This window comes from Neovison vison, chromosome 9 (assembly GCF_020171115.1).
Source record: "Neovison vison isolate M4711 chromosome 9, ASM_NN_V1, whole genome shotgun sequence".
Classification (NCBI taxonomy): Eukaryota; Metazoa; Chordata; class Mammalia; order Carnivora; family Mustelidae; genus Neogale; species Neogale vison.
Window position 1 is genome coordinate 3,126,313 of NC_058099.1, and position 25,800 is coordinate 3,152,112.

Below are 25,800 nucleotides of genomic sequence, written 5' to 3' on the forward strand. Positions count from 1 at the left end.
GGGAGGCCTCTTGTCCTTCCCTTTAAGATGCGCCCGAGCGCACAGGACGGGAGGCGGGGTTCTCAGACTCGGCCGCCCGTAGGGGAGCGAAGCCCGGAGCTTGCTGGGAGGCGGAGCAGCGCTAGGTCCTGCGGGCGCGTGGCCAGATGTGGAGCGCCGCGGGGCCCGTGACGCCAGTGACGTGCGGTAGCTTTGTAGGTCTCGGACATGAATGCACGTAGGTCCCCGGAGTCCATGCGGGCCACCTCTCGTGGCTGCAGGGCCGCCGCGGTCCCTAGCGCTCGGCAGCTGGGGACAGAGCCTGCAGCCCAGCCTCGGCCGCTTGGGCGGGGGCGGGCAGGGCTGCTTTGGGGACATCAACGCGTAAATGTTCCTTCACTTTGCTGGGGCCGCCGTCCCATTTCCGTGCTTTTCCAGCACACGCGCTGGTGACTGCATTTAGGGGGGTGGATGCCAGGCTCTGTGCCCACTGGGGTGGGGCCGAGGGAGACGAGCCTGAGTTGGAGGGAAGGTGGGCAGCAGCGTGGATTGTGCCATTGGGGAAGGGCAGCACCCAAGGGAGATGGAGGGCAGAAGCTTAGCCGCATGGTGGGTGTGCTGTGGGGTGGGGGGTGGGAAGGCAGAGCCTGCGAAGACCGAGGCCCTGGTGGGTGTTGGGTCTGGCGGAGTGCCCATGCAGCTGGACTTGAGCCTCTGACCACATCTGGAGTCTGTTCAGATGCTGGTGCCAAGCTGCCTGTCCTGCTTTCCCGCTGGCTCCTTCCCTGACCCCGTCATGGCTGGGCACCCCTGACCCCCTCAGCCCGTGGTCACACCCCCCCCAACGTGGCTTTCCGGGTGGCTGCCGTAGGCTCAGCAGGTGCCCGAGGGAGGCTTGGCGCGAGCAGAGTGTGGGGAGGCCACGAGAACCCTTCCTGCTTGTGCGCGACTCTCTGAAGCTGGTTTTCAGAGACTGGCCCGCATCCTCCGCGCTCGTCGGGATTTTAACCGACTTTCCAAGTGAAACCGGTTTCTCTCAGATCTCCTAGCTGCTCTTAAGCGAGTGTCCTGACTTGGGACCTGTGACCTGTGTCCTGATCCCCAAAGACATGAAGCCCTGTCTCAGGCCAGACTGTCTACATGCCACGCCATCACTCGGTCCCATCGTCAGGACGGTACCCAGGAAGGTGCATGAAAAGGCCTCTCCAGGCCCCTCACCACAAAAATCTGTGACAGACATTTTCAGTTCACAATTCAAAACTCAACAGCACGTTTCTTTGAGCAAAATTTTATACAGACAGACAAGCTTCAGGTCCGATGGAGTTGACTGGACCGTCTCACGAACAGACCTTCCCGTGTCAGACCGGCTGTGCCTGGCTCCGTGCTGTGGAAGTGGGCGCTCACAAAGCAGGCACACTTGCCTTCGGAAGGGGCCTTGTTTCCTCCGCTCAGGTCTGGGGTGTCCCCTTCTCCCTTAAAAGTCCCTTTCCTGCCAGCCCCACAGTCGGGGTGGCAGCTGGGCGCAGTGTATGCGAGACCTGCCGTTGGACGACTTTGTTCTCTGAGACGGCAGGAGAATGGGCAGAGCGTACAGATGAGCTCTTCCTAGGACTCAGTCTTTGGCCAGAAAGAGTTTAAGATTTAATATATGGATTTATTAAAAAATATAAATATGGAAAAATAAATAATTTAAGATTAGATCGAGTGCCCCTTGGTCTTCCCACATACAGAGGCTATCTTTAGGAGCCATGGTGGGTGATCACAGGCTCAGCCCCAGGAGAAAGAAGAGATCTAGAATGTGGTGGGGACACCCGAAGCTTTGTTAACGCTATCTGTGGCTGACGATATGTGTGCCAATGGTCTGAAATCACCAAAACCAGAAGAGGGCAGGGAAATGGTTTCATGGCTGGAGGGGCTGGGCCAGGCCCCCGAAGACCAGAGGCAGCCCAGAAATAGGCCAGGCCTTCTTGTCCCAGTGGGGCCGCGGGAGCGCACTCCCTCCTTGGAAGTCAGCTGGCTCTGACCTGTCCAGCTGGGCCTGGGCTTGGTCCTCGAGCACCGGTGGGATGGAGACACCGAGCAGCTCACCCGCTTCAGTACCAGGATCCCTGTGCTCAGACGGAGAAGGGCACCTCCCAGTTAGCACTGCCGGGGCGGCAGGTCCACAAGGCGAGCGCTGCCAACATGAGCTGTGGGCGAGCGAGCCGCTCCAGGCCCCACCACAACCCACCTGGACACCCGCCCCGAGGGACCACACGTGTGGTGTCGCCGGCATGGGGCCTGAGGCGGGCCGTGGCGTCAGGGAGCGTGGCTGGTTCCATTCTGGGCACTGGGGCTGTGGTACCGCGTGGCCGGTCTCCTGGCCTCCCCGTGGGGTTCTTGGTAAGGAAGCAGGTCAGCCTCGAGCATGGGTCCGTCCGCTGCCCAGAAGCTGGAGAAGTCCCGCACAGCAACCTCTTCTGTCTTTTTGGGGCTTTTGGTCAAGTGACCTCCCACATGGGTGACAAGGGTCCTCGGGCGCCCTCAGGACACAGTGCAGATGCTGCTCGAGTGCTGACCCTTCAGCGCCTGCTGCCTCTGGATCTCTTTGGAAATGCGTCTTTTAATTCCTACCAAGTACAGTTCTCTGTCAAACTTGCCGGCAGCTAGTGGGATGCTGTGGAAGAAAGGGGGTCAGCTGGGAGGGCCCGGCTGTTTCCGCGGCCTCTGGGAGGCCAACTCTGACGCGTGTTCCCTGCGGGCCACTGGGACCCGCTGCACACCGCAGCGTGGCCACCGTCCACGACGAGAAACCCCTCCGTGACCCAGGCCAGGCCTGCTGCACACGCGTCAGGAAGAGCCGGCCAGCCCCGACCCTGGGCGTGTCGCCTGTGTGACAGCCACTTCAGATCAGGAATCCCGTTCCCCTCCCCCCGCCCTGGGCCGTGAGAGCGGGACATGTGAGGACATGTGGCCAGGGTACTGACTTGTCTCTCCCCGGCCTCACTTTGACCCGGAACAGGCCGTACACGGGGCGGTGGTCCGATGTCTTGATGCCTGGGCAGGAGGAGTACTTGATGGGACAGATGTCCCCCTTGTGGCGGCTCTTGTACATAACCCGGTCCTGTAGAAAAGAGCCCACAAACGGAAGCCCCGATGCCCCCTGGTTTCTTGGCCTGCATGCCTGTCCCTGTGTCAGACTCACCCTCTGGAGCCCCTCCCCTGGGCCCAGGGCACAGACCCGTGTGTGGGCACTGGGTGCGGACCAGGCCGAGACAGCCGCTTCAGGCCTGAAACCCAGAGCCAACTTCAGGGGTCCCGCCACAAACAACTCCGCCAAGTGATAGCATGCAGATTGTGCCTCGCTGTCCAGGGACCGGCAGCCGACCCCCAGGAGGGCCTCCGTCAGAGGGCACCGCCCCCAGCCCCAGCAGCCTCCAAGAGCTGTGGTCACTGGCCTGGAGCGGCTCAGGCCCGAGTCTGACCGCACCCTGCAGGCCCAGCAGCCCCCAGGGCGCTGCCCGCTAGCGCGGCCTCAGTCCGCAGCCTCCGGTTCGCCAGCACGAGTGGCCCCAGACCTCGGCCGCAGAGCCGGGCTGGCCCCGGGGGACTGCTCACCGTGTAGGAGGGGGTCCTCTGCTTGGAGGTGGTGTCGTAGGAGTCCTTCCCGATGTCGAACTTGTACGATGGAAGGAAGTGGATGTCCGGCTCCTGGAAACCCTTGAAGATGGACCCTGGAACAGTCCCAGCCCCGCGTCAACCCCACAGGCCGTGCGTTCTCGGGGGCGGGGAGCCCCTACCCACCGGCCCTCACCTTTCTTCATCTCCTGGGTGAGCTGGTCATGCTGGAGCAGGGCGGACACCTTCTCCCCCAGGTCCTGCTTCAGGATGGCCTCCACGGCCACGCGCCCGCCACTCAGACGGAAGTTGAAGTCTCCAAACCAGAACACCCCATCGAACCGGGTGGTAACATCGGCTGACCAAAGGGGAAAGCACGTGAGCCCAGCCCTCCCCGCGCTCACCACGCCTTAGCGACGGGGACTGGTCTGGTCTGGGTCCTGCCAGAGACACGTGCAAGGACTCCCCAGGGAAGGCGCTGCCGCCCCAGCCTTGGGAGGAGTGCCCTGCAGCCTCTTGACAGTCAGGTTCACGATTCTCATTTCCCATAGCAACAGCCATCCGGGGACCGCGGGACGGCCCACGCTCACAGGAGCCCACGCTTCCCACAAACGCTGCCTCCGCCAGGGCTCTGCCCCCGTGGGGCAGCCGGGAGGCAGGAGGGCCTGTGCGGGAGTGGGGGATGCAGAGCGGGGCTGGCGAGGCCGGGCTCCTGGTGAACACCAGCCGCCGAACGGGCTGACCGCCCCAGCTCGTGAGGAGCCCAGTGCCAGGCCTCAGTGCGGTCTTTTTCCTGTTACCTGGTGACTTTCTAGATTTTTCTGACCTTGATTCTTAAAAGCTCCCAAAGTCTCCTTTCACCGAACTACCCGGAGAACAAGGCAGAAGCACGTGGAGGGGAGCTCACCGGCGTCGGAGCGGTAGGGGCTGGTGTCGGGCACACTCTTAGGCAAGGCCAGGCCCTGGACAGTTCTGCTGTAGTCCAGCAGACGCTCGCTCACCTTCCCGTCGCCAGCTGGGAGAACAGAGCGTGGGGGCCTCTGCGGTGGGGCTCGCAGACACAGGCGGCACCCGTGTGCTCACTGCCCCCCAGCCACTGTACCGCCGGGTGCTCCCGGTGTCCGCCCCAAGGCCTCCTCCCCGGCGCCCACCACGGAACCGGGCACGACCGGACGACACCGTCACAGGTAGCGGGGCCTCTGCCTTCCAGGCCCCTCCCGGCGGCGACGGGGAACGGTGTCCCGCACGCCTGGGACTCACAGGTGAAATGCGACGTGATAAAGAGGAGGGAGGTGCCAAAGAAGGTGAAGCTGACGCCCAGGGCCCCCTTGGTCTTGATGTGAGATACGATGCGTGTGGTCACTGTGGAGCTCTCCACCTCTGCGGGACAAAGCGGCGTGACACGGCCGGTCCCGCTCACCCTGCATGCCCCTGCTGCACGAGGCCGGGGCTGCCCCGGGTGGCGGCGCGGAGCACGGCGGCCCACCTACCTGAGCAGAACCAGATGAGGTCCCTGCGGATGAGCACGGACATGTAGAGCGCCCCGTGCGCCGCCGAGTACAGCGTCACGTAGCGCGGGCCCAGCGTCTCCTGCAGGCGCGTCTCCCACTCCCGCCTGTGGACAGAGGCCGGGACAGCCTGGGAAGGGGGGCTGGAACCCCCAGCCCCGCTGCCCCTCACCCTGCAGCCCAGAGAGCCCCGCTGTCCGGCCGCGTCCTGCAGGGTGAGTGGCGGGCAGACAAGCAACACGAGGACCCCAGACGGCCTCGTCCACCTCCGGTCCTGGTCCCAGGCCCGCGCTCTCCGGCTACTCTGGGAGCCTGGCGCCCGGCCCCTTCCCCTAGGTTGGGGGCACCTATACGCGGCGGGCCTCCTGCGGCTGCCCGAGGGGGGCACCCGAGTGCCAGGACGCTGCAGACCTAGGAGCCCACGCAGCGGTTGGGCTGTAGCCGGGGCTCCACTGCTGCCCGCGGCCTCTCCATCAGTGATGCGTCAGCAAGCGAAGCTCGTTTACTCTCAGCTCTCGGAGCTGCTCATGGGCCTGGAGGCGGCTCTGGCAAGCAGCCCTGGCCCCTAAGGCCCACCTCAGCGCCGTTCCCAGGGATCCACGGGGCTGACGGGCTGGGCAGACGTAGGGAAGGCTGGGGTGCTCCCTACCTGTCGGAGCAGCCCTCCTGGACCCCGACGACGTACAGGTCCTGGGCGTAGTCTGCCTCGGCGGGCAGCAGGAGCTCGTCCAGGTTCGGGGGCAGCTCCTGCAGGGAACCGTGTGTAGCAAGGGCCTCCCGCGGGGCCAGCGGCCCAGCCTCTCCCACAGCCCGGGACCAGCATGGCCCATGCGATGCCTCCAGGCAGGCCTCCCTCCAGCCCAACTGGTCACCGCCATTCCTGCCTCTGTGCCCCGCGCCACCAGATACGCCCGGGCCGGGTGCCGTGGCCCTGGACGTGAGCGCTCTTCCCCATGGCTGGATGTGCGCAGCCTCCGAGCCCTCGGGGCCCTGGACAAGAGCGCCATCCCCTGGACAGGCCCGGTGGTATTCCTGGGACAGTGGGCCGTCAGCCCGGGCACCTGCCTCCTCCTTGAGCGCGAGGGAGAATCACTTCTGTCTCCCTCCTGAGCCTGTGTTGTTGGGACTCCTGGTTACTCAGCCCAACCCTGAGCAGGAGGTGGCCCTGCCTTGTTTCCTCCCCAGCGCCCGTCCCCCACGGCCAGCCCGGGCCACCTCGTTGTGGAGTGAAGGTCCTTCTGTGATGCCACCGTGACAGCCCTTTGCTGCACCCTTTGCTGCGCCCATAGGGCAGGAAGCCCACGCCCAGCCCTCAGAAATCAGAGCACCCCACACACAGGGGATGGAGACCACCAACCCAGGGCAGTCCTTGCCGTGAGGAGTCGTTGACGGCTGAGCTGGCGAGAAAGCCACCAGCATGGGGTCCAAGCGGCTCCCCTGAAGCAAGAGCCAGTCCTCTGGCTTGTGCAGTCTGGCCCTGGGCGACTGGCGGTCAGGACACAAAGCAGCCGTCACGGCAGAGTGGCTGGAGGTCTCCACTGTCACCTCCGTACACAGGTGGCCAAATGAACGAAACCAAAGTGACCCCAAGGTGACAAGAACCAGACCAGACCGCGCAGGCTCACCGACAGCCACAGCCGGTCCGGCGGTGGGGTGTGGATGGGGTGGCCGGGGGAGGTTGTGCGTGGGGGTGGGGGCCCCAGGGAGGTCTCTGTCCCCTGCCCATCTGCTGGGAGGCCACAAGCTCCCCAACAGACAAACACGTGTGTCAGAAAAGCACATCTTCCCCAGCAGGCAGTGGGGAGGTAGATGAGGCCGGGGCCTTCTGGGTGCCCCGGCTGCTGGGGAGAGCCCGGGCAGACCGTGTGCGGCCGACAGCCCTGGGAGACAACTCGAGCAGGAGCAGGTGGCTTACCTTCTGGCCCTGCATGTTCCAGGTGGCCACGAAGAGGGCCATGCTTCGGTCCGGGAAGTACCGGGCCAGCTCCTCCGCCCCCATGAGGGCTCCGCTCGCCAGGAGACTCCCCTCCAGGTAGCTCCTGTGGAGAGTGAGCAGCCGGGGGTCGAGGATCCGAACAGACGGACCCAGGTGCAGGGGACACCGCCCAGCCACACCTGTCACCTCGGGCCCCCTCCCATTTTCAGGAGGCTCTCCCAGAGCTGGGGTTTCCCAAGAGCCCGCAGGTCGACAGGGGGCACAGTGCGCGATGGTGCACTGCCCTCTCGGAAAACCATCTCCGTTCCCCATTCTACAAACACGGGCACGCATTCAACTTTTCCGTCACGTCCTCAGACGAGCAGCTTGAGGGGGACATCCAGGCCCTTTGCCCTGGACAGCAGCAGCCAGGGTGATGCGTGCCCTCCAGGGACCTAAAAGCTACAGGGGACATGTCCACCCTTGCAACAAGCACTGGTCACGCCTGCTTCAAGGGTTCCGGAGCACAGCGTGCGCACGCGCGTGGTTCCAGCTGTGTCGGACTCTGGGGGCAGCCGCCTCGCGGAGCCCACTCGCGGGGGCGAGCCTGGGCAGTGATGGAGTGTCACCGGGGGCCTGCAGGCTCTGATGTGTAATTTTCATGTCTCGGGAGATATTAGACCAGTTTTCTCAACCATGAAAAAATCGTCCTCAGCCAACGGCTCACACAGTGTGCTAAAACTGCGCTCACACACTTGTCTAGCTGTGGCCACCGACTGTTCTCCTGCACACAGGGCAAGCCCAGCACGCGCACACGGCCTGTCACCGCACAGGGGGGCGACACCAGCCTCCCTGCAACCTCACTCCTTGCACGGTGTTCACATGAGTCCGCCTTTCTCCAACTGTCTGGGGTCGTCCTCTTGCTGGAAGCTCCCCTTCCAGAACCTTCTTCCAACCCAGCTGCAGATCAGGACATTCCCAGAATCAGCACCCAGGCGACAGCCACACCAGCCTTCGGTCATTTTGTCTCCGAGGTCTTTTAGTGCCATCCATCCGCTGCAGACACTGACCACCGGTCCCCTCCCCCCGCCCCCAGTGTCATCATCTGCTGTACACACTGGCCACAGGTCCCCCCAGTGCCCAGAGGGGAGCTTCATCACCTCCTGAGTGCTGGCTGTGTCAGACACTGATTAGATTCCCTCCCTCTTTCCTACAGATGCGCCCCGATAAGCTCCGTGGGTCCTATCCCTACTCCGGCGACACCATGATGGGCTGGTACCCTGATCTGTCCATGAGAACATCCCTCGTCAGCCATCACCTTGATGGCCGCATGCAAATGAGGGCTCTTTCCACCTTCCGGGGCAGCTGGCAGGGCTGCCCCAGTCCCGTTGTCAGGGGTGGGTGGGAGCCAAGGGGGTTCTGTGCCAAGGCCTGGCAGCTGGGCACTGCGGTGCGGGAAGGCGGTCTGGTGGGCTCCGAACACTGGGGTGGACCACTGGGCTTCTGCCCCCCATGCTGCCCTGCCCATGCCTGGGGCGCAGGCCTCACACTGGCCAGCCTGGCCCGGCACCGCAGCTTCCCCACAGGTGGCCTGTTCTGCGGCGGCCTTGAGAAGCCAACCCAGCGTCTGTAATGGCCACCCCGAGGACTTTCCAAGCCTCTGATGACTCTTCACCCCAATTCACTACGAAAACCTCACAGCTTAGTCTTGCGAGTAGGAACCCGCTCCTTTGAAGGAAGTCAGATCGCCCGCGAGGCTCAGGAGCCCCAGCTGACCGCTGTGAGCAGAAGGCGGTTCTCCGGAGCCGGGAGGAGTGATTCCCACATCCTCCCTGGGCGGAGCGGAACATGTGCCTGATCGTGCCCAGACAGGGGCCCTGCTGCCTCAGCCCCACTCCAGGAGCCCCGGCAGGCTGTGGCCACACCCCACAGTCAGGCACCCAGAGAGCCCCTGCCTCCTGGCCTCGGGGGCCCCGAAGGATCCCCCACTCTGCGCCTGAGGGCACAGCGTGCTCTCAGGACCCACAGGCCGTGGCGTTAGCCATGGTGGTGCCTGCGGCCTGCAGCACCCTAAGCGCGGGGCGCCCGCTCCGACCTCGCCCACGTCCCAGCTGTTTGTGGCCAGACCACAAGCTAAGGGCTGTCTTCACACTTACAAGTGGCTGGGGAAGAAAACCCCGTGTTTGGTGACATGGGAAAATGACAGAATCCGAGCGTCCGTGTCCTCACGCGAAGTGTGGCCGCCCCCATCTGCGGGCAACCGCTCCCTGGGCCCAGCGCACCCCACACCCGCTCCAAGGCACGCTGAGGGGCTGGAGATGGGGTCGTTGCACGCGGATCTGGGCTGAGGGATCCCCACCAACCTACTGCTTGCTGCTTGTCTGAAAGTGGGGAACCGAGGAGCCGGTTCTGAGACGACAGTCCCGTCCTCGGCACCGTGTGGTGTGCGCACACGGGTAACCGCAGCTGCGCAGAGCGCGCCGCGTGCCCGAAACCCTTGCGGCAGGCCTGGTTCTGGCTGGTGCAGCCATGCTTGCCCCCAGCTTCTCCTGCTTCCTGACAACAAGAGCGCACGGGGGGACCTCTGTGGCCATGGGGGCGCTGCAGTGTGGCTAGTGAAGGACGGCCACCCAAGAGCGTCCTGGGTTTTGTATGGGTGCTAGAGTCAACGACCAGTGCCCCAGTGAGAGGAGAGACACAGACCCTGGCAGAGCACCGCATGCGGGCAGAAGCCAGGGGGTCACCGGGGGCCACCGGGGCACCGGGAACTGGAAGAGCAGGAAGGACCGTCCCCTGGAGCCTCCGGAAGGAGCACAGCCCTGCGGCACCGTGGGCTCTGACTTGAGGGCTCCAGAAGGGGGAGAGAACATGGTCCTCTTGTTTTAGGGTTTCTGCTTCGGGGTCCCAGGTGGCAGACACCAGCACAGTGACCACCCCACCTTCTGCGGACTCTGTGCCCAGCTGGGCGGGTGCCGGCCTGGTCTGGACTGGAGAGGGCAGCAGGTGGGGTGGTGGTGAGGAGTCTGGTGAGGGAAGTGGGGCCGGGGCCTCACTTGGGGCCTTGGGTGCCATGTTGGGGATCGGGTGGCGTGGGGACCCCCAAGTCGGGGCCTGTGTGTACTTCAAACAACGGGCCCAGCCCAAGCAGGGAGCAGAGGCCCGGTCCAAGTGGCAGGAGTGTTGAGAGCGGTAAGCGGCCAGGCCTGGCACCGGAGGAGCAGGCAGGGGAGGCCTGTTCCAGCCACAGCGTGGGCCCCACAGTGAGGACCCCGGAGAAGACCAGACTTGTGGACTTAGACAGGCTGGGTTCAGAAGTATCGGGGACCCTGGCGCAAAGGAGAGACATCAGAGGTGTGGGGGGGGCGCCTGGCTAGGTTTTTTATGAGCTGTAATAAAGGCCAAATACATTAGCTTCTCAGGTCCCGTGAGGCCTGGAAACCAAGTGTCCTCTGCAGTTGTGGGGCCAATGGGAGCCGATGGCCAGTGGGGTGCGCAGCCAACAGCCTCAGGACCCTGTCCCGACACACACAAGGGAGAGCAAACGAGACGCAGAGCTGTGGGGAGAAGGTCACGCATGCCACCGAACCATGTTTCGTAGGCACGCAGCCCTGAGTGGTGCTGAAACACAGAGGGAAAGTTCTGGAAGGCGTGACCCTCTGGGAAGGAGCTGCGAGCTGGGGGGTTATCTCCACACCTCTACACCGCACAGCCTTGTGAGAAAACCTTTGCGTGCTTCTCGTGGAGGCCGCACGCGAACGCTAAAGCCAAGGCCACCGATGGTGCCCACCCCCCGCCCCCCTGGGGCCCTACCTGGTCCGGACGTCCTTGGCGCGGATGGGAGCCAGCAGGCTAAAGGAGGATCTGGCCTCAGAGGCCAGGGGACTCGGGGGCCGGCCGGGGCCCAGGCTGCTGTGGGCCCGGAACAGTCTGCTCGGCAGGCGGGCCTTGAGGTCAGCCTGACCCGAGTCCACCCGGTCGGCCGGCCGCAGGAAACCGGAGGCCACCTTCTGGTCCACAGTGGGCAGCCTGGCGGGGCTCCGGGCTGAGGCCCCGTCCCGGTGCAGGACGTCCAGGGAAGTGCTGATCATCCCGGAGATACAGTGACCCCATGAGGAAGGGCTCCCTCCCGCACTGCCCTGGGCCCTGCGGGACGTGGGGATCTCCTGCAAGGAGGTGCTCAGGCAGTGGGGAGAGTCGGTGTGGGCGGGGTGCCTGGGGACCTTGTCCTGTGAGGAGCCCCTACTGGGGCTGGCCCCGCTGTGAGCCGCCAGGTCCTCGTGGCTGCTTGGAAAACGCCGCCTCCTCCACGCCTTCTCGTCCAAGGACAGAGCTCGCTCCAGCCGGGGCCTCGGCGGTGGCTTTGGAGTGAAGCTTGTTGCCTTGGCTTGTGGGTCCTCGTTGCTGATCTGTGCTGGAAGTTTCGGGGGGAGCACTGGGCTCTTCTCAGGGCCCTCACCATTGTTGGCAGGTGGGGACCCTGGGTGGGCTGTGAGGTCTTTGCCCGTGTTTGGAAGCTGTCCCTTGAGCATTCTGTCTTCAGGCTGCAGATGGCCCTGGGCAGGGGGCTGCGGGGGAGATGCCCCTGAAAGGCCCACGCCCTCTAACCTGGATGGCATAGTCCAGGGTCCGGCTCTCCCAGGCTCTGGCAGCCAGCACCCCCCTCCCGATGCCAGGGGACAGTTCCCGCTCTGGGCTGCCAGGGAAGCCCAAGGTCAGGGATGCACGGCCAGACCATGGGGGGCAGCTGCGGAGGAGAGAAGGCGTGGGGGCTCCCCTTCGGGCCCGGGGCCAGCCGGTGGGGACAGGGTCCGTTGCTCCATGGCTGGGAAGCCAGAAGTCCTGCGGTCCCCCACAGGAACCTACAGGAAAACCGAGCTATTAGCCTGGGACAGCCACGACCCCGTGCCACGTGACTGCTCCCACGGGACTGCGGTGCAAGGAGACAGAGGGACGGGCGGCAGCCATGTAGCGAGAACACACACTCAGACGAGTCGCCTGCCGCCGCCTCCCGGGAAGCCACCGCACGGAGGGGGCCTGTGCCTTCCTGGGGCTCTGGGGTAGGACCAGGGCAGAACCACAACCCAAAAGTCAAGGCTAGTTGGAGCAGCCTCGGAAGGGGGAAGGGGGAAGGGGTCCCCACGCCCTCACTCACCTGCGTACCCATCACCGCCGCTCCTCCCGCAGACCCCGCCCCGAGGGAGGCCCCCTCCGCCGGCCGCCGCAGCCGCCGCAGGCCCGGGCTCAGAACCTGCGAGCCCGCGGGGCCCCAGGGCAACGACCGCAGCGCAGGAGGACCCCGCCCCCGGCCCGTGTCCCCAGCCCCCGCCCAGGGATCAACCCTCGCTCTGGGCTCGCGCCCCCGCCCCACCCGGGGACGCCCCGCACCCTGGATACGCGTCCCCGCCCCTGCAAAGAGTTACCCCACGCCCTGGACTCCCGCCCCCGCCCCGGCCCAGGGGTCACTCCGCGCTTCGGACCTGCGCCCCGTAACCCCGCCCAGGGTTCGCCCTGCGCCCCGAATCCGCGTCCCCGCCCCCGCCCAGGGGTCACCCTGCGCCCCGGATCCGCGTCCCCGTCGAGGGGTCACGCCGCGCTCCAGTCCCGCACCCCTGCCTGGAGGTCGCCCCTTATACCCGCCCAGGGGCCACCCCGGGTCCTGCACCCGCGCCGCCGCCTAGGGACCGTCCTGCACCCACCTCAACGCGCCGCCCGCTCACCGGCCCTGCGGCCCGGCGGCTGCTCCCCGGCAACGGGCGTCCGAGAAAGGCGGGGGTCGGTCCCCACAGCGGCCCCTGGCGGCCGGAGGACCCAGCGCACGCCCGAGAGCGCGGAGCAGTCCCCCTTCCCCACCCTGCAGCTTCCTGGGCCAGGGGCGGGGCCGGGGGCAGAGGGACGACACACACTGGGGCAGGCCTCCCCAAGGGGCGCACCCCTCCTGCTGTTGAGGGGTTGGGGGTGGGGGCTCCCCAGCCGACCCACCCGCGGCCAAAGCAAAGCCCCTCCAGCTCGCAGCCCCAGGCAGGGTCCTTGTCCCCCCCACCCCACCATCCACGGTGACCCACAGACAGAAGGAAGCAACAGATGACAGCGCTTGCGAGCGCAAAATACTTTATTTACCAATTTGCAGTGTAACAATTTGCATTTAGGAAAAATAGCAGCTCCCGCCTGGCCTCGCAGGGAGCTTCTTGAATCAAAAGTCGCTGGCAGCCGGTGCGGGCAACAGTGGGCAGGCCAAGCGGAGGAAGCCAGGGGCATGGCGCCAGGAGGGTCTGGGATCCCAGGACCCCCACTGAGCGCGGACCAAGGGACACAAGAGGCTGCTGCCCCGTCAACCAGTCCCGGCCTCTCTCCAAGTGAACAAATGCACCCAGACGTGCGTGTGGGCGACACCATGGGACAACTTCCACGGCCCTTCCGAGATGACCCAGGGCCGGGAGGAAACAGGAAGCCTGCACGGATTCCATAGTTAGACCATTTCTGCATTTAGATTTAAGACCCCAAGCAAACTACGCTCCCTGGGGAACCTACAGAAATTATTTTCTAATGATTCTTATAAATACTTAAATCTTTTCTGTAGTCTCTTCAGACCTAACAAGAACGAGAGAGGAATTTTCTGAACAGTCGATGAAGCCGTAAAGCTCGGAGTCCGGTGGGGAGGGTCCCCTCTGGGGTTCCCTGCGGCTGGCGGGCCGCACGCCACCTGCAGATCTGGTGCAGGAAGAACAGAGCCTTGGACTCAGCGTGCGTGTCAACAGCCCGTCCTGCCCTCTCTTCCAGATGTCCCCACCCTGAGAGGACGGCAACCAGGTGAGAGAAAGCAAGGCAACTGGACGGCACCGTGAAGACCAGTCAGGACAGAGCACAGCGCCGACGGTGACACAGAGAGCACCGTGGCCCCTCGAGGTGTCTCGTCAGGCTTGTCACAGACTGGAGAACGCCCCGTCCAACTTGTCACAGTGAGTTTCAGTAACGTGGACCGATGGCGGCCAGTCCGCGGGGGGCACAGCTGCAGGGCTGCCCCCCCATGGACAGGCAAAGCCGGGCCCCTGGCTCGCACAGGGCACAAAAGAAGCTGGAAACATCTTTGCCACCCGGCGGAGATGTGCTTCAGCGACTCGGGCCTCTCTCGAAAGCTAACCGAATTCTTGCCACCGAGTCCACAGCTCCTCGGGGACTTTGATGCAGAAAGGACCTCCATGGCCACCAGGAAGGCGGTGGGGCCTCTCCTGGGCCCAAGGCTCGCTCTTCACTCGGCATTTTAAAGGACCCCGTGGGGGTTGGGGGGCAGCACGGTTAGGTTTGCAGAGACACCTGGGTTCCTCAAGAGCGAGATCTTCTTGCAGCAATGAAGCCTCCAGCCTCACCCGGCACAACACTCTTCCAGGACAGACAGTTTTACCCTTAAATCACCATTGGGGAATGAAGGAGCCAAGAGCGCCCCCGCTCCAGCCAGCGCCTTCCAGGGGCTGCGCACCTGCCTCCGGCCACCCTTCAGAGACGGCGGCGGAAGAACAGGTTCGATCACGTGGCATCACTGCGTGCCCATTTGGGGACGCGGGGACGGTGCCGGCAATCCATCTGAGTTCTTGCTGGAGCAGAATGATGGCTTCAGGGTTCCAGATGTTACTCCAGGGTGGGGACTCTTCTAGCTCAACGCTGGGTACTTCCTCTGGCCAATCCTCCCCATCCTGGAGCCTCCGGAGGGGGCCGAGGCCTGCAGACAAGAAGAGCGCTGACTTCCGTGTGCCCGAGTCCTCCGGGGCCGGTGGCACCCTGGGAACACCTCGAGACTCGGGGGGGCGGGACCGTCTACACCGACCCACAGGCAGTCCCCCTGGTAACTGGCCAGGCCAGGACCAAATCAGTCGTTCTTAAAGGTGTGCGCTTTGGCCAGGTGGTGAAGCAAGGAGGCCGGCTGCAGCGGCCGCCAGGAGAGCCTGCGTGCAGCGCGTGGGCATTTACCTGAGCCTCCTCGCCACACCCTGGCTGGAATGTGCGCCAGAGAATTTGTGTAAAATAATGGCTACAAGATGGCGGGAACAGGATGGGAAAAAGCACATCTTGGGAGTGGAAAAGCAGGTGCCCGGTGGCCAGGTTGTAACTTGGGTGGGACACGGCAGCCCTAAGGTCGGGCTGGTAGGGGGACGAGAGCCAGGTGCAGAGGGAGCAGGCCCGGTCATCCCGGGCCGTGAGGACAGGAGCCGCACCAGGACACCTGGGCTCAGGCAAGCGTTTACATCCTAAAGGCCAGGACCACCCCGCCCTGGCTCGCCCCAAACCGGCAGCCAGTCTGTCTGCTACGGGCCAAAACTGGGCACGGAGAAGAGAGAAGGCAGAGGCAGAGAAACGGAAGGGAACGTTCAGCAACAACTCCCAAATGCAGGACACGGGCTGGCCGAGAGGAGGGCCCAGGCCCACGCGCGGGAGTCAGACGCAGACCCGCGGCACAGCGTGTCGGCCGGAAAGCGCAGGAGCCAGGAGCGGGAAAGGCCCGACCGAGAAGGGAGAAGGGTCAGCAGGCGCGGGTGGGGCCCCGGACGGCACTGACCTGTGCAAAGGGAGCGGGGCTGTAGAAAGGCGCGGCTGCCCCGGGGTGGTCACTGGGAGCCTGAGAACCACAGAGAGCCGTGTCAGCACCGCCGCGACAGCGCTGCGCTCGCTCCCTTTGTGAACACACTCCTGGGGACCCGCTCCCAGTGTTCTAAGGGAGCCACGGACGCAGGTGGAGACACTTGTCGCAGCCCTGGACGTAATCACGCCAAGGTCCGTGGGAAAATGGTGACACGTAAAGCAGCATGCAGAGAGAAAGGCCTCGAAACCAGGACATGCAGGGTCAAGGAGTGCGCGGCGCCAAGATGTCCCGTTCGTGCTGACATGGGGCAGTTAGCAGACGCTTCTGAGGACTTCAGACCTCAGTGCCCGGCTACGAAAGCCAGTGCTTTAGTGTGCAAAGGAAAAGGTCACACGAAGCCTTCTACTGAGCCAACGGAAGCTCTGTCCCACGATACACAGGAAAGATGACACATTCCTTTATCTCCCGCCCAGACTGGCCGGAGGACAGCTTCCTGCCGCCCCTGGCCTGACCTATAAGACGCCGTCTCACACTTGGTCAGAGAACGGAAGTCCCTCCTGCCCCGTGGGCTTTGGAAAGCCACTCATACACGGTGAGGCCACGCCGGAGGCTGGCCATGTGGAAAAACCAATCCAGAAAGAACATTTAACAGTCCACACTCATTCACTAGGCACATCGGGGTCTATGTGCCCGTCAGTGCATCAGGACAGCTCCCGACCCCCCGAGGTCCTGGGGAGAAAGGAACACTACATCCTCCGGTGTGTGGTGGGTGGGGAGGCAGCGGGTCGCGTTAGTGACACGGGCACGGTGGCCAGCCAGCACAGTGCGCTCAGAGGGGACACAAAGGCGACCCAGTTCAACGCGTGTCCAGTGAGAACCGCCAGGCACAGGTACCTGATAAAAATGCTGGCTTACTTCACGTGACAATGAACTCAGTGAACTACAGCGTGAAAGCTACAGGAACATACACAAAACACACACAAATAGAAAATCAGCATGCATGCTGCCACTCCGAGCGGTCCGTGTAACCCCCGAGAGCGGCAGGATGCCCTCAGAACCGGGACAGTTGGACGGAGAGGAGCCAGAGTTAGCTTACAAGGCCTGCCTTCGGGGGCAGCTCTTAGAGAGAAAACACCCCCAGCTGGGGGCCCGTGGTGGCCCGGCCGTGCTGGGCAGCGCCAGGGGCAGGTGCACTCCAGCCCTGCTTGAGGTGGGGACCCCGGGCGATTCTGCACAGACGAGTGGGACCATCTGTTGTGCAAACTTGACACTGGGCAGTTTTAAGAAGCTGCTCAACTGTCTCTTCTGACTCGTCAAGACTCGCTTTTAAAGGAAGCAGCCACGTGGACAGTGCACACGAGCGACGTGCCGGGCCTGGCTTCTGGGCAGGTCCTTTTGGCGGGAGGGCCTTACCTCTCCTCCGCGGGAGCCGTCCTCGCCGGCGGGTGGGAGCTCGGGGCCAGCGAGCGAAGTGGCAGAGCTGAACGCCTGCGGGAGGAAGACGATGTGCAGCCGTCCCACCAGTGGAAGCACACGGGAGCCCCGCCCCCACCCGGCCCAGCCCGGCCTGGAGGCGCTGGGCTCCACGGAAGGCTCCGGTCTGAGCAGATGCAGGGCCAATCGCTCCGCCGCCCATCTCCAAGGAACGCGGATCCCGGGCCCGCGACGGCCTGGTCATCCCAACTCAGAGCAGGAAACAGACTCCGAAGCATTACGTGACCCCTTACATGTTAAGCAGCTCATTAACTGGGGACCCAGGCTCGCAATCCACTGTCCCCCTCAGACACCAGACTCTCCGTGATTCCACACCCCAGTTCCCAAAATTAGAAACCACCTTTCCGACTAGGATTTCAGCGAGACAACCCCAAGGCCTCGTGCACACAGTCACACTCCCCATCTCTCGAGGGGTCTTCCGATACACACGGACTCAGTCCCCGGGTGCACAGTGGGCCTGACACAAAGCTTGGGCCAATCTCCCAGGCAGGGTGTGGGGCAAACCCTCCCCACCCTCCCGCCCGGCCTGCAGCCCTGCTCACCTGGGGCTCTGAGGCCGGCTCAGCGTTGGCCGGACCGCCGGCAGGCACCTGCCCTTCCCTGCTGACCCCCCCTGCAGGGGGCACTTCCTCTGCATCTGTGAAGGAGACAGCGCAGGAAGCTGTCATTCTGTTCAAAACAACGCCGGCCTGTCGTTTCCCACAGTCCCATTCGTGGGGGACAGAGAAGGGGGTTCATGAACGAGCAGATGAGCCCCGGCTCTGCACATGAACCGGGTCACTCTTCTTACGGGAGATTAAAGCCAGAGGAGCTCAGGAAAGGGATCAGAGATCAGAAGGTCCCACGCTGCCCACCTGGATTCGGTCCGAACACGTGTGCAGGAATCGGGAGCGGGGCCAGGGGGGCAAAAAACTCCGCAGGAGCCAGAGCCGGCTCGCTCCGCTGGGGCCCCCCGGGGTTCAACACATCCACATAGCGTGCTCTGGCTCCAGCTGCACCGGAAAAAGCGGCAGATTTGGGTCAGCGCCCCAGAGCATCCTGTTCCCCCGGGGTCCCCCTTCCCCCAGCGGGAAGAGCAGACGGGGACGCAGCTCTGCACATGGCACAGCCCGGCTGCTACCCCGGGGAGGTGCCGTTCTACACATCGAGGCGACCAGAGCTGCGCCGCTCACTAGCAGCTTGGGGGCTGCGGAGCAGGACTCTCATGCTCTAGAGACGGTGGGGGGCCCCTGCAGACTCGCCCGAGGAAAACGAGGACCCCCCTTGCAGACAGACAGACTGCCATCTGTTCTGTACTTCTAGCCCTTAAGCTCCGGCATGTCTGCAGAACAAGCAAGTTCTCAAACCAACTCGGATTTCTGGCTCGACTCTGTTACCTGCTTTCCTAGAGAACATGTTCACAGAGGCCCTCGGGGGCCCTCCAGGACCAGGGGGCGCAGCAAGCGGAGCCTTGGGGAGCGAGATGGGTGGGGGCGGCGGAGCCTTCCTCTGTGGAGGGGAAAGCTGGCTCAGAGCCCTGCCTGCGGACCCGGAGCCGCCGGGATGGTACGCGGAGCGGGGGCCCAGGCGAGCAGAGCGAGGAACCCAGACGTACCTCCTCCTCCGGCTCGTTTACGTCCACCCACCGGTTCCTCTTCTCATCCCAGACGATCTGCCGCGATCATGAAAAGTAATGTCAGGAGACAGAGCCGAGCGGAAGCAGCGACCAGGCCCGTGCGCACTGGCGACCCCCACGCACGGGCACGCGCATGCCCCTCGGGGCCGCGCTCCACAGCACTCACTGATTTGTTCTTGTCGTCCGGCAAATAAGCTTCTGTCCTCCTTTTCCCCGGCAGCCAACGGGAGAACCAGGATTCGCCGCTCTAAACATGAAAACCATCAGAACCGCCTCGAGGACACGGTGCCGCGTGAGGGGAGCCCAGCACCGAAAGGCCCTGAGGACCGGCTCCTAGGAGGCCCCAGAGAAGCCGCACGCACACGGGCACGGTGTGCACCGGGGCCAAGAGCCAATCTGAGAACACAAGTCCCGAAGACGGGCGGGGGCAGCTAACACCATGGAACCGTGCCCTTAAAAACCGCTAAAATGGTTCACATCTGAACACGTGCCTTTTGGAGCTTTTCCTGTCTGAATGCCAACGAGCGGCAGGCTCTGGCATTCTCCCAGACTGAGCGGCAGCAAGCAGACCGGTCATGTTCTTGTGGGCCCTGGGGACAGTCCCCTGCCCTGTAGCCTTATGCTGGGAGAACACACATGTCAGGGACGCTCACTTCCATCCCGGCAGGCCGTGCCTCAGCGGAAACACAGACAAGGAGGCAGCGGGTGCGTGTGCTTGCAGCCCCGCCGCTCTGAGCTCCGCAGCGCTCACGACGGGTCAGCGTCCTCTTCTAGCTCAGGCTCACGCACGCTCGGAATCTGATCTGTGTCCCCCCGTGATGCCAGGCGTCAAGGGGGACCGGGGAACCTCAGTCTCTTGAGTGCCCGACTCTGGCGTCGGGTCGGGTCACGACCTCAGCCGGGGTGGGGTCTGGGATGCGGCCCGTGTCAGGTGCCCTGCTTGGTGGGGAGCCGGCTGCTCCTGTGCCCTCTGCCCCTCCCCCTGCTTGTGTGCTAGCCGCTCTCTCTAATAAATAAACACGAACTTTAAAAAAAAAAAAGATGCTAACAGTTAACTAAAGTTCGATTTGCTAAACAGTATGGAAATCAAGAACAAGTCTCGCGTAAACCCACGTGAAGAGAGTAAAGAGACGGTCTGCAGGCTGGGGGACGGCACCGGTGACGCACACATGTCACAGAGGACTTGGGGCCAAGACGCTCAAGCGGGAGAAGACAAGCCAGCACCACGCAGGAAAACACACAGGCGGTGACAGGCGCGTGAGAAAGGTGCTCGGCACCCCCACTCGTCGGAGCGAAGTGAAAGCTCCAGGAGGCACCACAACCCCCGCCGAGAGGCTACCGTGGGGCGGCCCGACCACCCTGTGTGCGTGGGGACCAGGAATGTCACCAGCCGGGCTGGTGACAAGGAATGACTGGGCCTCTCTGGCTCTGCTGGGGTCACTGCATGCAACTGTCCAGGAAGAGAGCCTGGTAGCACCTTCCCGTGCTGGACACAAAGCTGTGCCCGGACCTCGGCACGCCCTGAGAGGAAGGAGTGGTTTCGCCAAAAGAGACGAAGAGCACACGTGTGGCTCTTACGTCATCAGCCATCTGAAAAAAGGCCGGGGCGCCCGGGGGGCTCCGTGGGTTAAGCCTCTGCCTTCGGCTCAGGTCATGATCCCAGGGTCCTGGGATCGAGCCCCGCATCGGGCTCTCTGCTCAGCAGGGAGCCTGCTTCCCCCACCCCCGGCCTGCCTTTCTGCTTGCTTGTAATCTCTCTCTCTGTCAGGTAAATAAAATCTTAAAAAAAAAAAAAGACCAGCGTCTATCACCAAGAAAGAGGAAACATAAAATTTTAGCAGCTGCGTTATAACAGATACCATGACCCGATGATTTCGAAAGATTAACCTCCTTTACAGGAAGTTATGGGACAGGTCCCAAAATCTGAAGAGGCCACCGTCTGGGGTGGGTTCTGACAGGCCATGGGGACCCATGGGTCCTCCTGGTCCCGTTCCAACTCTGCTCCGGCTAGTGGTCATACAGGGACACGGACACATGGGCACTCAGGAAGCTTTGCATGCTTCAGTGGGTGCCAAGGACAATGGGAACGCCTTGGCCCGCTGCCAGTGTAGGGGAAAGTGGTCTGTGGGAGCTGTGCCTCCTCCCTGGACCCCAGGCCCCCACCCTGCTGGAGCCAGGCCATGGCTCACCTTCTTGGGCTCCCTGGTGTCTTTTCTGTTTGCCGGTGCTGGTCTCTTCACTTCTGGAGCCGGCGTGGGCGGCTGCAGAGCACTGGAGCTAGCACTCTCCCCCGCCGGGGGTGCGTCGGAGTCCTGGGACGCGCCGGAGGAGCCCTGTCCCAAGGCAACACGGGAGCAGGCTCACCCAAGGCACCTCCCTGGGGGCCCTGAAAACCCCTGTGAGCCATGAGAGCAGTGCGGGGGAGGGGAAGGGACAGCAGCCGCAGCCTCCCGCCTGCTCCCCCAAGCAACTGTGTTGGGGTGCACTGGGCGCTGCTAGGCTGGAAGAAGGGGTTTGAGAGTGTGTGTCGAGGGGACGCTAGCTGCAGACGGGGAGGAGCTGTGATAAAACAAAGACTTGTTTTTTTCAGTTTATCGCTTCGCTTATCACTGAGCGAAGACCCCCGTCTTCCATAAACTCTCACTTTACGTGAGAATATTTTCACGGAAGAACACCCAGCGGAAGTCTGGCCTACGGCAAGCGCCTGTGGCAGCCCACAGAAGCCCTGGTGTGTGGAGATGCGGCTGTGGGACACGCCGCGCAGAAAAGCACGTGTCCCTCCCCGCTGCGGCCAGAGCAGCCGAGACACGCAGCAAGGATCTCAAGACGGACAGTGAGGGGTCAGGGATCCTACTGCAGAGAGGGGTGTGGGACCGGGGAGGCCTTTCCGTTTCGGAAAAGTCTCCGTCAGCAACGCAGCCTCCCGAGAGGGGCTGTCCGTGCGCCACGAAGTGGTCGAGCTCCGCCGGGCCTTCCCAGCGACCCTGCGCATAGCGAGGGCTCTCCGGCCGAGGAGCAACGAGCCATAGCTGCGCGCTTGTCCTGATTCTCCCATTACAACTGGAGAACAGCAAGGCTGGGCTCCTAATCAACGCAGCTTAAGTCAAACAAAGAGCTTGGGGGAAAAAAGTGGGCAAGTACCAGGTTAGCAAATTTTCCACCGAAACCCTCTTCTCTCAGCTCCAGAAGTGAGCTCCTACCCAGTGCCTCTGGTAGCATTGCCCCTGTCAACAGAAGAGAGGACCACTGTGGGCTCCGTGTCACCGACACAGGACAGGAGCTGACAGGATGTACGTGTGACACGGCACAGCTTCTCCCTGGCCGAGGGCCTCCCACCACGGGGCTCAGAGTCCGAAACCAGAAAGGTTCTCGGAAACGTTTCTTTCGGAAAGCGGGGTGCACGCGGCACCTTGTTCGAGGGCAGAGACAGGCAGGCCCACGGCAGGCACAAGAAGCCTCATGGGGCCCGCTCCCTGCCCCCGGACATCTGCTTCCGCCCGCACGCCGACACGCAGCTGAGTCCCGGAGGAAGGCAGCACTGACATCAGTGAGCCCTCCAGCCTAGGGCTTCCGGAACCCTCCACACATGCTGACAAACAAAACTTGTGTCAAGTTCAGACAAATTAAGGCTCTGCCACCAACCGCCTCCTTCGATGCCAAACCCCCCAGCTCTGCTCTCGGGCTGGCGCTCCAGCAGGCCTACCTGGGTCCTGGCTCCTGGCCTCCTGGGGCGCGTGCTCACTTTCCGGCAGAGACGGTGCGCAAGGGGGCAGGCCAGGCCCCGTGTACAGAGCCGCAGGGTCAGACCCAGAGGGCTCTGGAAAGCCAAAGACAGCCGCCGGGGGTCCACAGCCGGGCCCCAGCTCAAGGGGGCCCGTGGCTGGGGGGACCGGGAACAATGGCACCCTGGCGGGGAGGGCCGGCTGGCTGTCGGGGAGCGTCGGCGGAGCTGCACCAAGAGAGCAGGGAACAGAAGCCCGAGTTACTGGTGTGGACTCTGGGCACTCGGGGAAGCAAACAGGCAGCCGTTCAACCTTTGTCACACGTCCTCTCCCAGGGCCACGTTCTCTCGTTACGGGGTAAGAGAACCAGTTGTCACGGCAAGAGTGCTGACGATGCCAGGCCCGTCAGTCATTGGGGGGAAAAGCAGAACATACGCTTCTTAGGGACAAGGGGAGGACATCATCAAATGTTACGTGGGGCCTGGGCCCTGACTCCCGGCAAGGCCCCAGCACAACCCGGGAGCAGGGGCCTAAAAGAGAGTTTGGAGTTCACGGAGCCCTCCCCAACCCCCAACTCCCCCACCAGAGCTCCACAGCCGCCCCCCCCCCCGCCCGCTCGGACGGTTGCTTAAGGCTGGGAGACGCAACAGACCCACCAAGGGAGCAAGCGTGGGGAGGCGGAAGGGAAGACTCATCCCCTCCGCTCTCCTCGGGCAGGAGGGCAGTGTTCCACGTGCAGAAGCAGCGGCGGCGAGGGGAAGGTGGGGAGGCCCGTGGCTTCTCCAGCAGCGCGGGGCTCACCTGAAGGCAGCAGCCGCACCCCCTGGCCGAGGTGCTCAGCGCTGGGCACAGGCGGCGCCAGCAGCGGATTGCCGGCGCCCAGGCCCCCTGGCGGGCCGAGTGCCAGCCCATCACACGGGCCTGCCTCAGAGCTCGGGGTGCTGGGACAGCGCTGGGGGAAGGTCCCGTCCCGACTCCATACCGCGGCGCCCTCCTGAGGGAGAGACAGGGCAGGCGTTCCCGACAGCCGGACCCTTGCCAGGCCGCGCTTCAGGAGGGCCCTCCCTCTCCCGGGAGCGCGCTGACCAACACACCCCTCGAGCGTATTCTCCGCCCCTCACACGCGCAGCGTGAAAGCGACGGGCATGTGAACCACCGCGGTCGCAGCGCGTCCGATCTCCGGGCCCGAGCTGGGAAGCACCCCGCACCTTGAGCTGCCTGTCCACGTGCTGCAGCTGCACCAACCAGGCCGGCTCCACGAAGGCCTCCTGCTCGGGCTTCTCTCGGAGCTGCGGGTCAAAGAGCCGCAGCTGGGATGCGACCTGGACACACACGGGGAGGAAAGGGTCCTGTTACTACCTGGCGTGACGAGGGACCGTGTTTTCAAAAGCCACCACCATCCGGAACAAAAGGCATCTTCAGGGTCTGGTCGGATAGCTCCTGCCACCCAAGGTTTCTGAAGCATGTGGTGGTGACCCGGCCCGACGCGTCGCTCGCACAGCCGAGTCGCCGGAAAGGGAGTGTGGGACCCGGACTGGCTCTGGCGAGCCCGGCGGCCCGCGTGGGGCAGCCGGAGCCCCCGTGCCCCCATGGCCGGCGGCTGCCACCCATCCCTGACTCCACAGACTGGGCTTCAGGGATCAAAACGCTGACTAACCCCGGACGTGCACACTCTTGACGGGCCTTGGGGGGGGTTGCAGGGACAGGGCGGGGAGAGTGCGGGATGGGGGTGTGAGGAACTCAGGCCCTGAGGAACAGCTGCCGAAGCTATGGGAATGGGGACGCGCTGACTGTTCTGTGTCCGTCCGTGGACGCCGAGAACTCCCCACAGTAAGACACTCTCTCAGCTGTCACGGAAGCGCATTCCCCAGAACGAAGGTCCTGGGGGGAGGGTGCACTGGCCGCATGCACCGGCCGCCGACCAGCCTTGTCCCACGCGCACCTCCCCCACTCCCGCAGGCCGCACGCAGGCGTCTGTTTTACGGAGCGAGACTTCCTGGACGTGCTGTCCTTCTCCCCTTGAAGCTAAGGCCCAGCTTCGGTCGTGGGCTGAGGTCCCCGAAAAGTTCAAAACACCCACTTCCTGCCCAAGGACGCCTGAATTTCACAAGCTGCTCAAGAAAAAGTCCCCAGCATCTACACGGTCACCCCTCAGTGCCTGAGCGCAGGGATCCGCCGCCGCCGCGGGGGCGTCCGAGAACACGTACCTGAGCCAGCTGGCTGATGAGCACGGGCGAGTGCTTGTGCGGCTGCAGCAGGACGCTCCTGGCGATCACCTCGCAGTAGTGGAAGGCCTGCGTGGCCAGCCCCATTTCAGCCAGGCGGCAGGAGTAGATGAACTTGAATACCTGGGACCAGGGAGCGTAGCACGGTTGTCCTGACACGCCTCCCCAGCCCCCGTGTCACCCAACAGCCCCAAAGCAGGCGCTACTCCAATGCCCCGTGCGCCTCACGGCCTCCCAGCAGCACTGAGCCCCTCCCCAGAGGACTTCTCATGGACGCTGAAACTAAGCTTCTCAAAAACTCCTTCTTCCTCTTTAGCACACTTTGTAGGCTTGTCACGCGGGGCTTGTCACCACAAGTGCCCTGGCCAGCCAGCCGCTAGCACGGTGGGACAGTCGTCCCCATAAACCCTGCGCTACAGTGTTTATACCCACACGCCCCCTGGGTCACAGAACACCCACCCCACGACACTGCAAACCGTGCACAGGAAGCACTGGAAACCAAACACTCGGGAAACGTTTTAAATGAAAAGAAAATCCTCAATTCGATAGGACTTACTTCTCAAGAGGTACAGATCAAAGGACTCCCCAGGATTTCCAAAAACTATCATTTTTGGGGGAAGAGCTCAAAAGCCCTCAAGGAACAAACATCTGCTAGCACTGACCGCCCACTTGTTCAAACCATGGGCTGGCGTGGCTCCCGCGCACCTGGAAATTGGGGAAGGAACAGGTCTGCGCGCCGAGAGACTGGGCGTACTCGTAGGCTTCTGTCCTCTGGATAGCTTCATTGGTTGCAAACTTTAAAAATGGCAAACTGTTGAAAAAAGAAGTAATTTCAGTGTCCGAACAAGGCACCCAGAAGCACGTCCCACCACGTGACCAACAGCACCCCACCAAGACCGGAGGCCGCCTCTGCCAGGTGTGCATGCACGGTTTCTGGGTCAGCTCACGGAGGGATGCTTCCTTTCTAAAGGAAAACAGACACCTCGACGGTCCTCACCTGTGGTTCGATCCAATTAAGACAAGTTTTGTTGTTTTCTTTGTGTAAACCCCCAATCCGACCTGGGCCATGAGGTAGCAGAAGTGTGCGGCATCTAAGAGACCTTTGGAAGCTGAAGAGACATACAGGAAGCCAAGGCTCAGGACCTCTGAGTTCTCCCAAAAACCTCAACACAT

General features: G+C 63.4%; 2 protein-coding genes across 3 annotated transcripts in view; both read right to left on the reverse strand.

Moving 5' to 3' along the window:
- Positions 1 to 1,251: 1,251 nt before the first annotated feature.
- INPP5E (inositol polyphosphate-5-phosphatase E) lies at positions 1,252 to 12,735 on the reverse strand. 2 transcript variants are annotated; one of them, XR_006386354.1, is made up of 12 exons: positions 12,696 to 12,735; positions 10,810 to 11,858; positions 7,000 to 7,123; positions 5,734 to 5,831; positions 5,067 to 5,191; positions 4,837 to 4,956; positions 4,484 to 4,591; positions 3,773 to 3,934; positions 3,577 to 3,692; positions 2,946 to 3,082; positions 2,210 to 2,635; positions 1,252 to 2,087 (listed from the first exon to the last, which is right to left on the reverse strand). XR_006386354.1 is itself a non-coding variant. In XM_044264558.1 (11 exons), the coding sequence occupies exons 2-11, from the start codon at positions 11,613 to 11,615 to the stop codon at positions 2,503 to 2,505; spliced, it is 1,929 nt and encodes a 642-aa protein (XP_044120493.1). In that variant the 5' UTR covers positions 11,616 to 11,858; positions 12,696 to 12,735; the 3' UTR covers positions 1,252 to 2,502. The 2 variants fall into 2 exon arrangements, 1 of the variants encoding a protein (XP_044120493.1); XM_044264558.1 differs by having other exon boundaries at positions 1,252 to 2,635.
- A 355-nt stretch (positions 12,736 to 13,090) lies between these two features.
- The window catches only part of SEC16A (SEC16 homolog A, endoplasmic reticulum export factor), a 32,077-nt gene continuing 19,367 nt past the window's right edge, over positions 13,091 to 25,800 (reverse strand). Inside the window, exons 16-32 of the mRNA XM_044264373.1 lie at positions 25,625 to 25,736; positions 25,333 to 25,438; positions 24,610 to 24,750; positions 23,611 to 23,724; positions 23,204 to 23,396; positions 22,384 to 22,629; positions 21,822 to 21,904; positions 20,870 to 21,013; positions 18,847 to 18,927; positions 18,660 to 18,716; positions 18,442 to 18,553; positions 17,920 to 18,057; positions 17,608 to 17,702; positions 16,985 to 17,059; positions 16,268 to 16,525; positions 15,548 to 15,700; positions 13,091 to 14,713 (exon numbers count right to left, since the gene is read on the reverse strand). Of these exons, the coding sequence (XP_044120308.1) occupies positions 14,645 to 14,713; positions 15,548 to 15,700; positions 16,268 to 16,525; positions 16,985 to 17,059; positions 17,608 to 17,702; positions 17,920 to 18,057; positions 18,442 to 18,553; positions 18,660 to 18,716; positions 18,847 to 18,927; positions 20,870 to 21,013; positions 21,822 to 21,904; positions 22,384 to 22,629; positions 23,204 to 23,396; positions 23,611 to 23,724; positions 24,610 to 24,750; positions 25,333 to 25,438; positions 25,625 to 25,736 (2,177 nt within the window). The 3' untranslated portion in view covers positions 13,091 to 14,644. The remainder of the gene's footprint in view (positions 14,714 to 15,547; positions 15,701 to 16,267; positions 16,526 to 16,984; positions 17,060 to 17,607; positions 17,703 to 17,919; positions 18,058 to 18,441; positions 18,554 to 18,659; positions 18,717 to 18,846; positions 18,928 to 20,869; positions 21,014 to 21,821; positions 21,905 to 22,383; positions 22,630 to 23,203; positions 23,397 to 23,610; positions 23,725 to 24,609; positions 24,751 to 25,332; positions 25,439 to 25,624; positions 25,737 to 25,800) is intronic.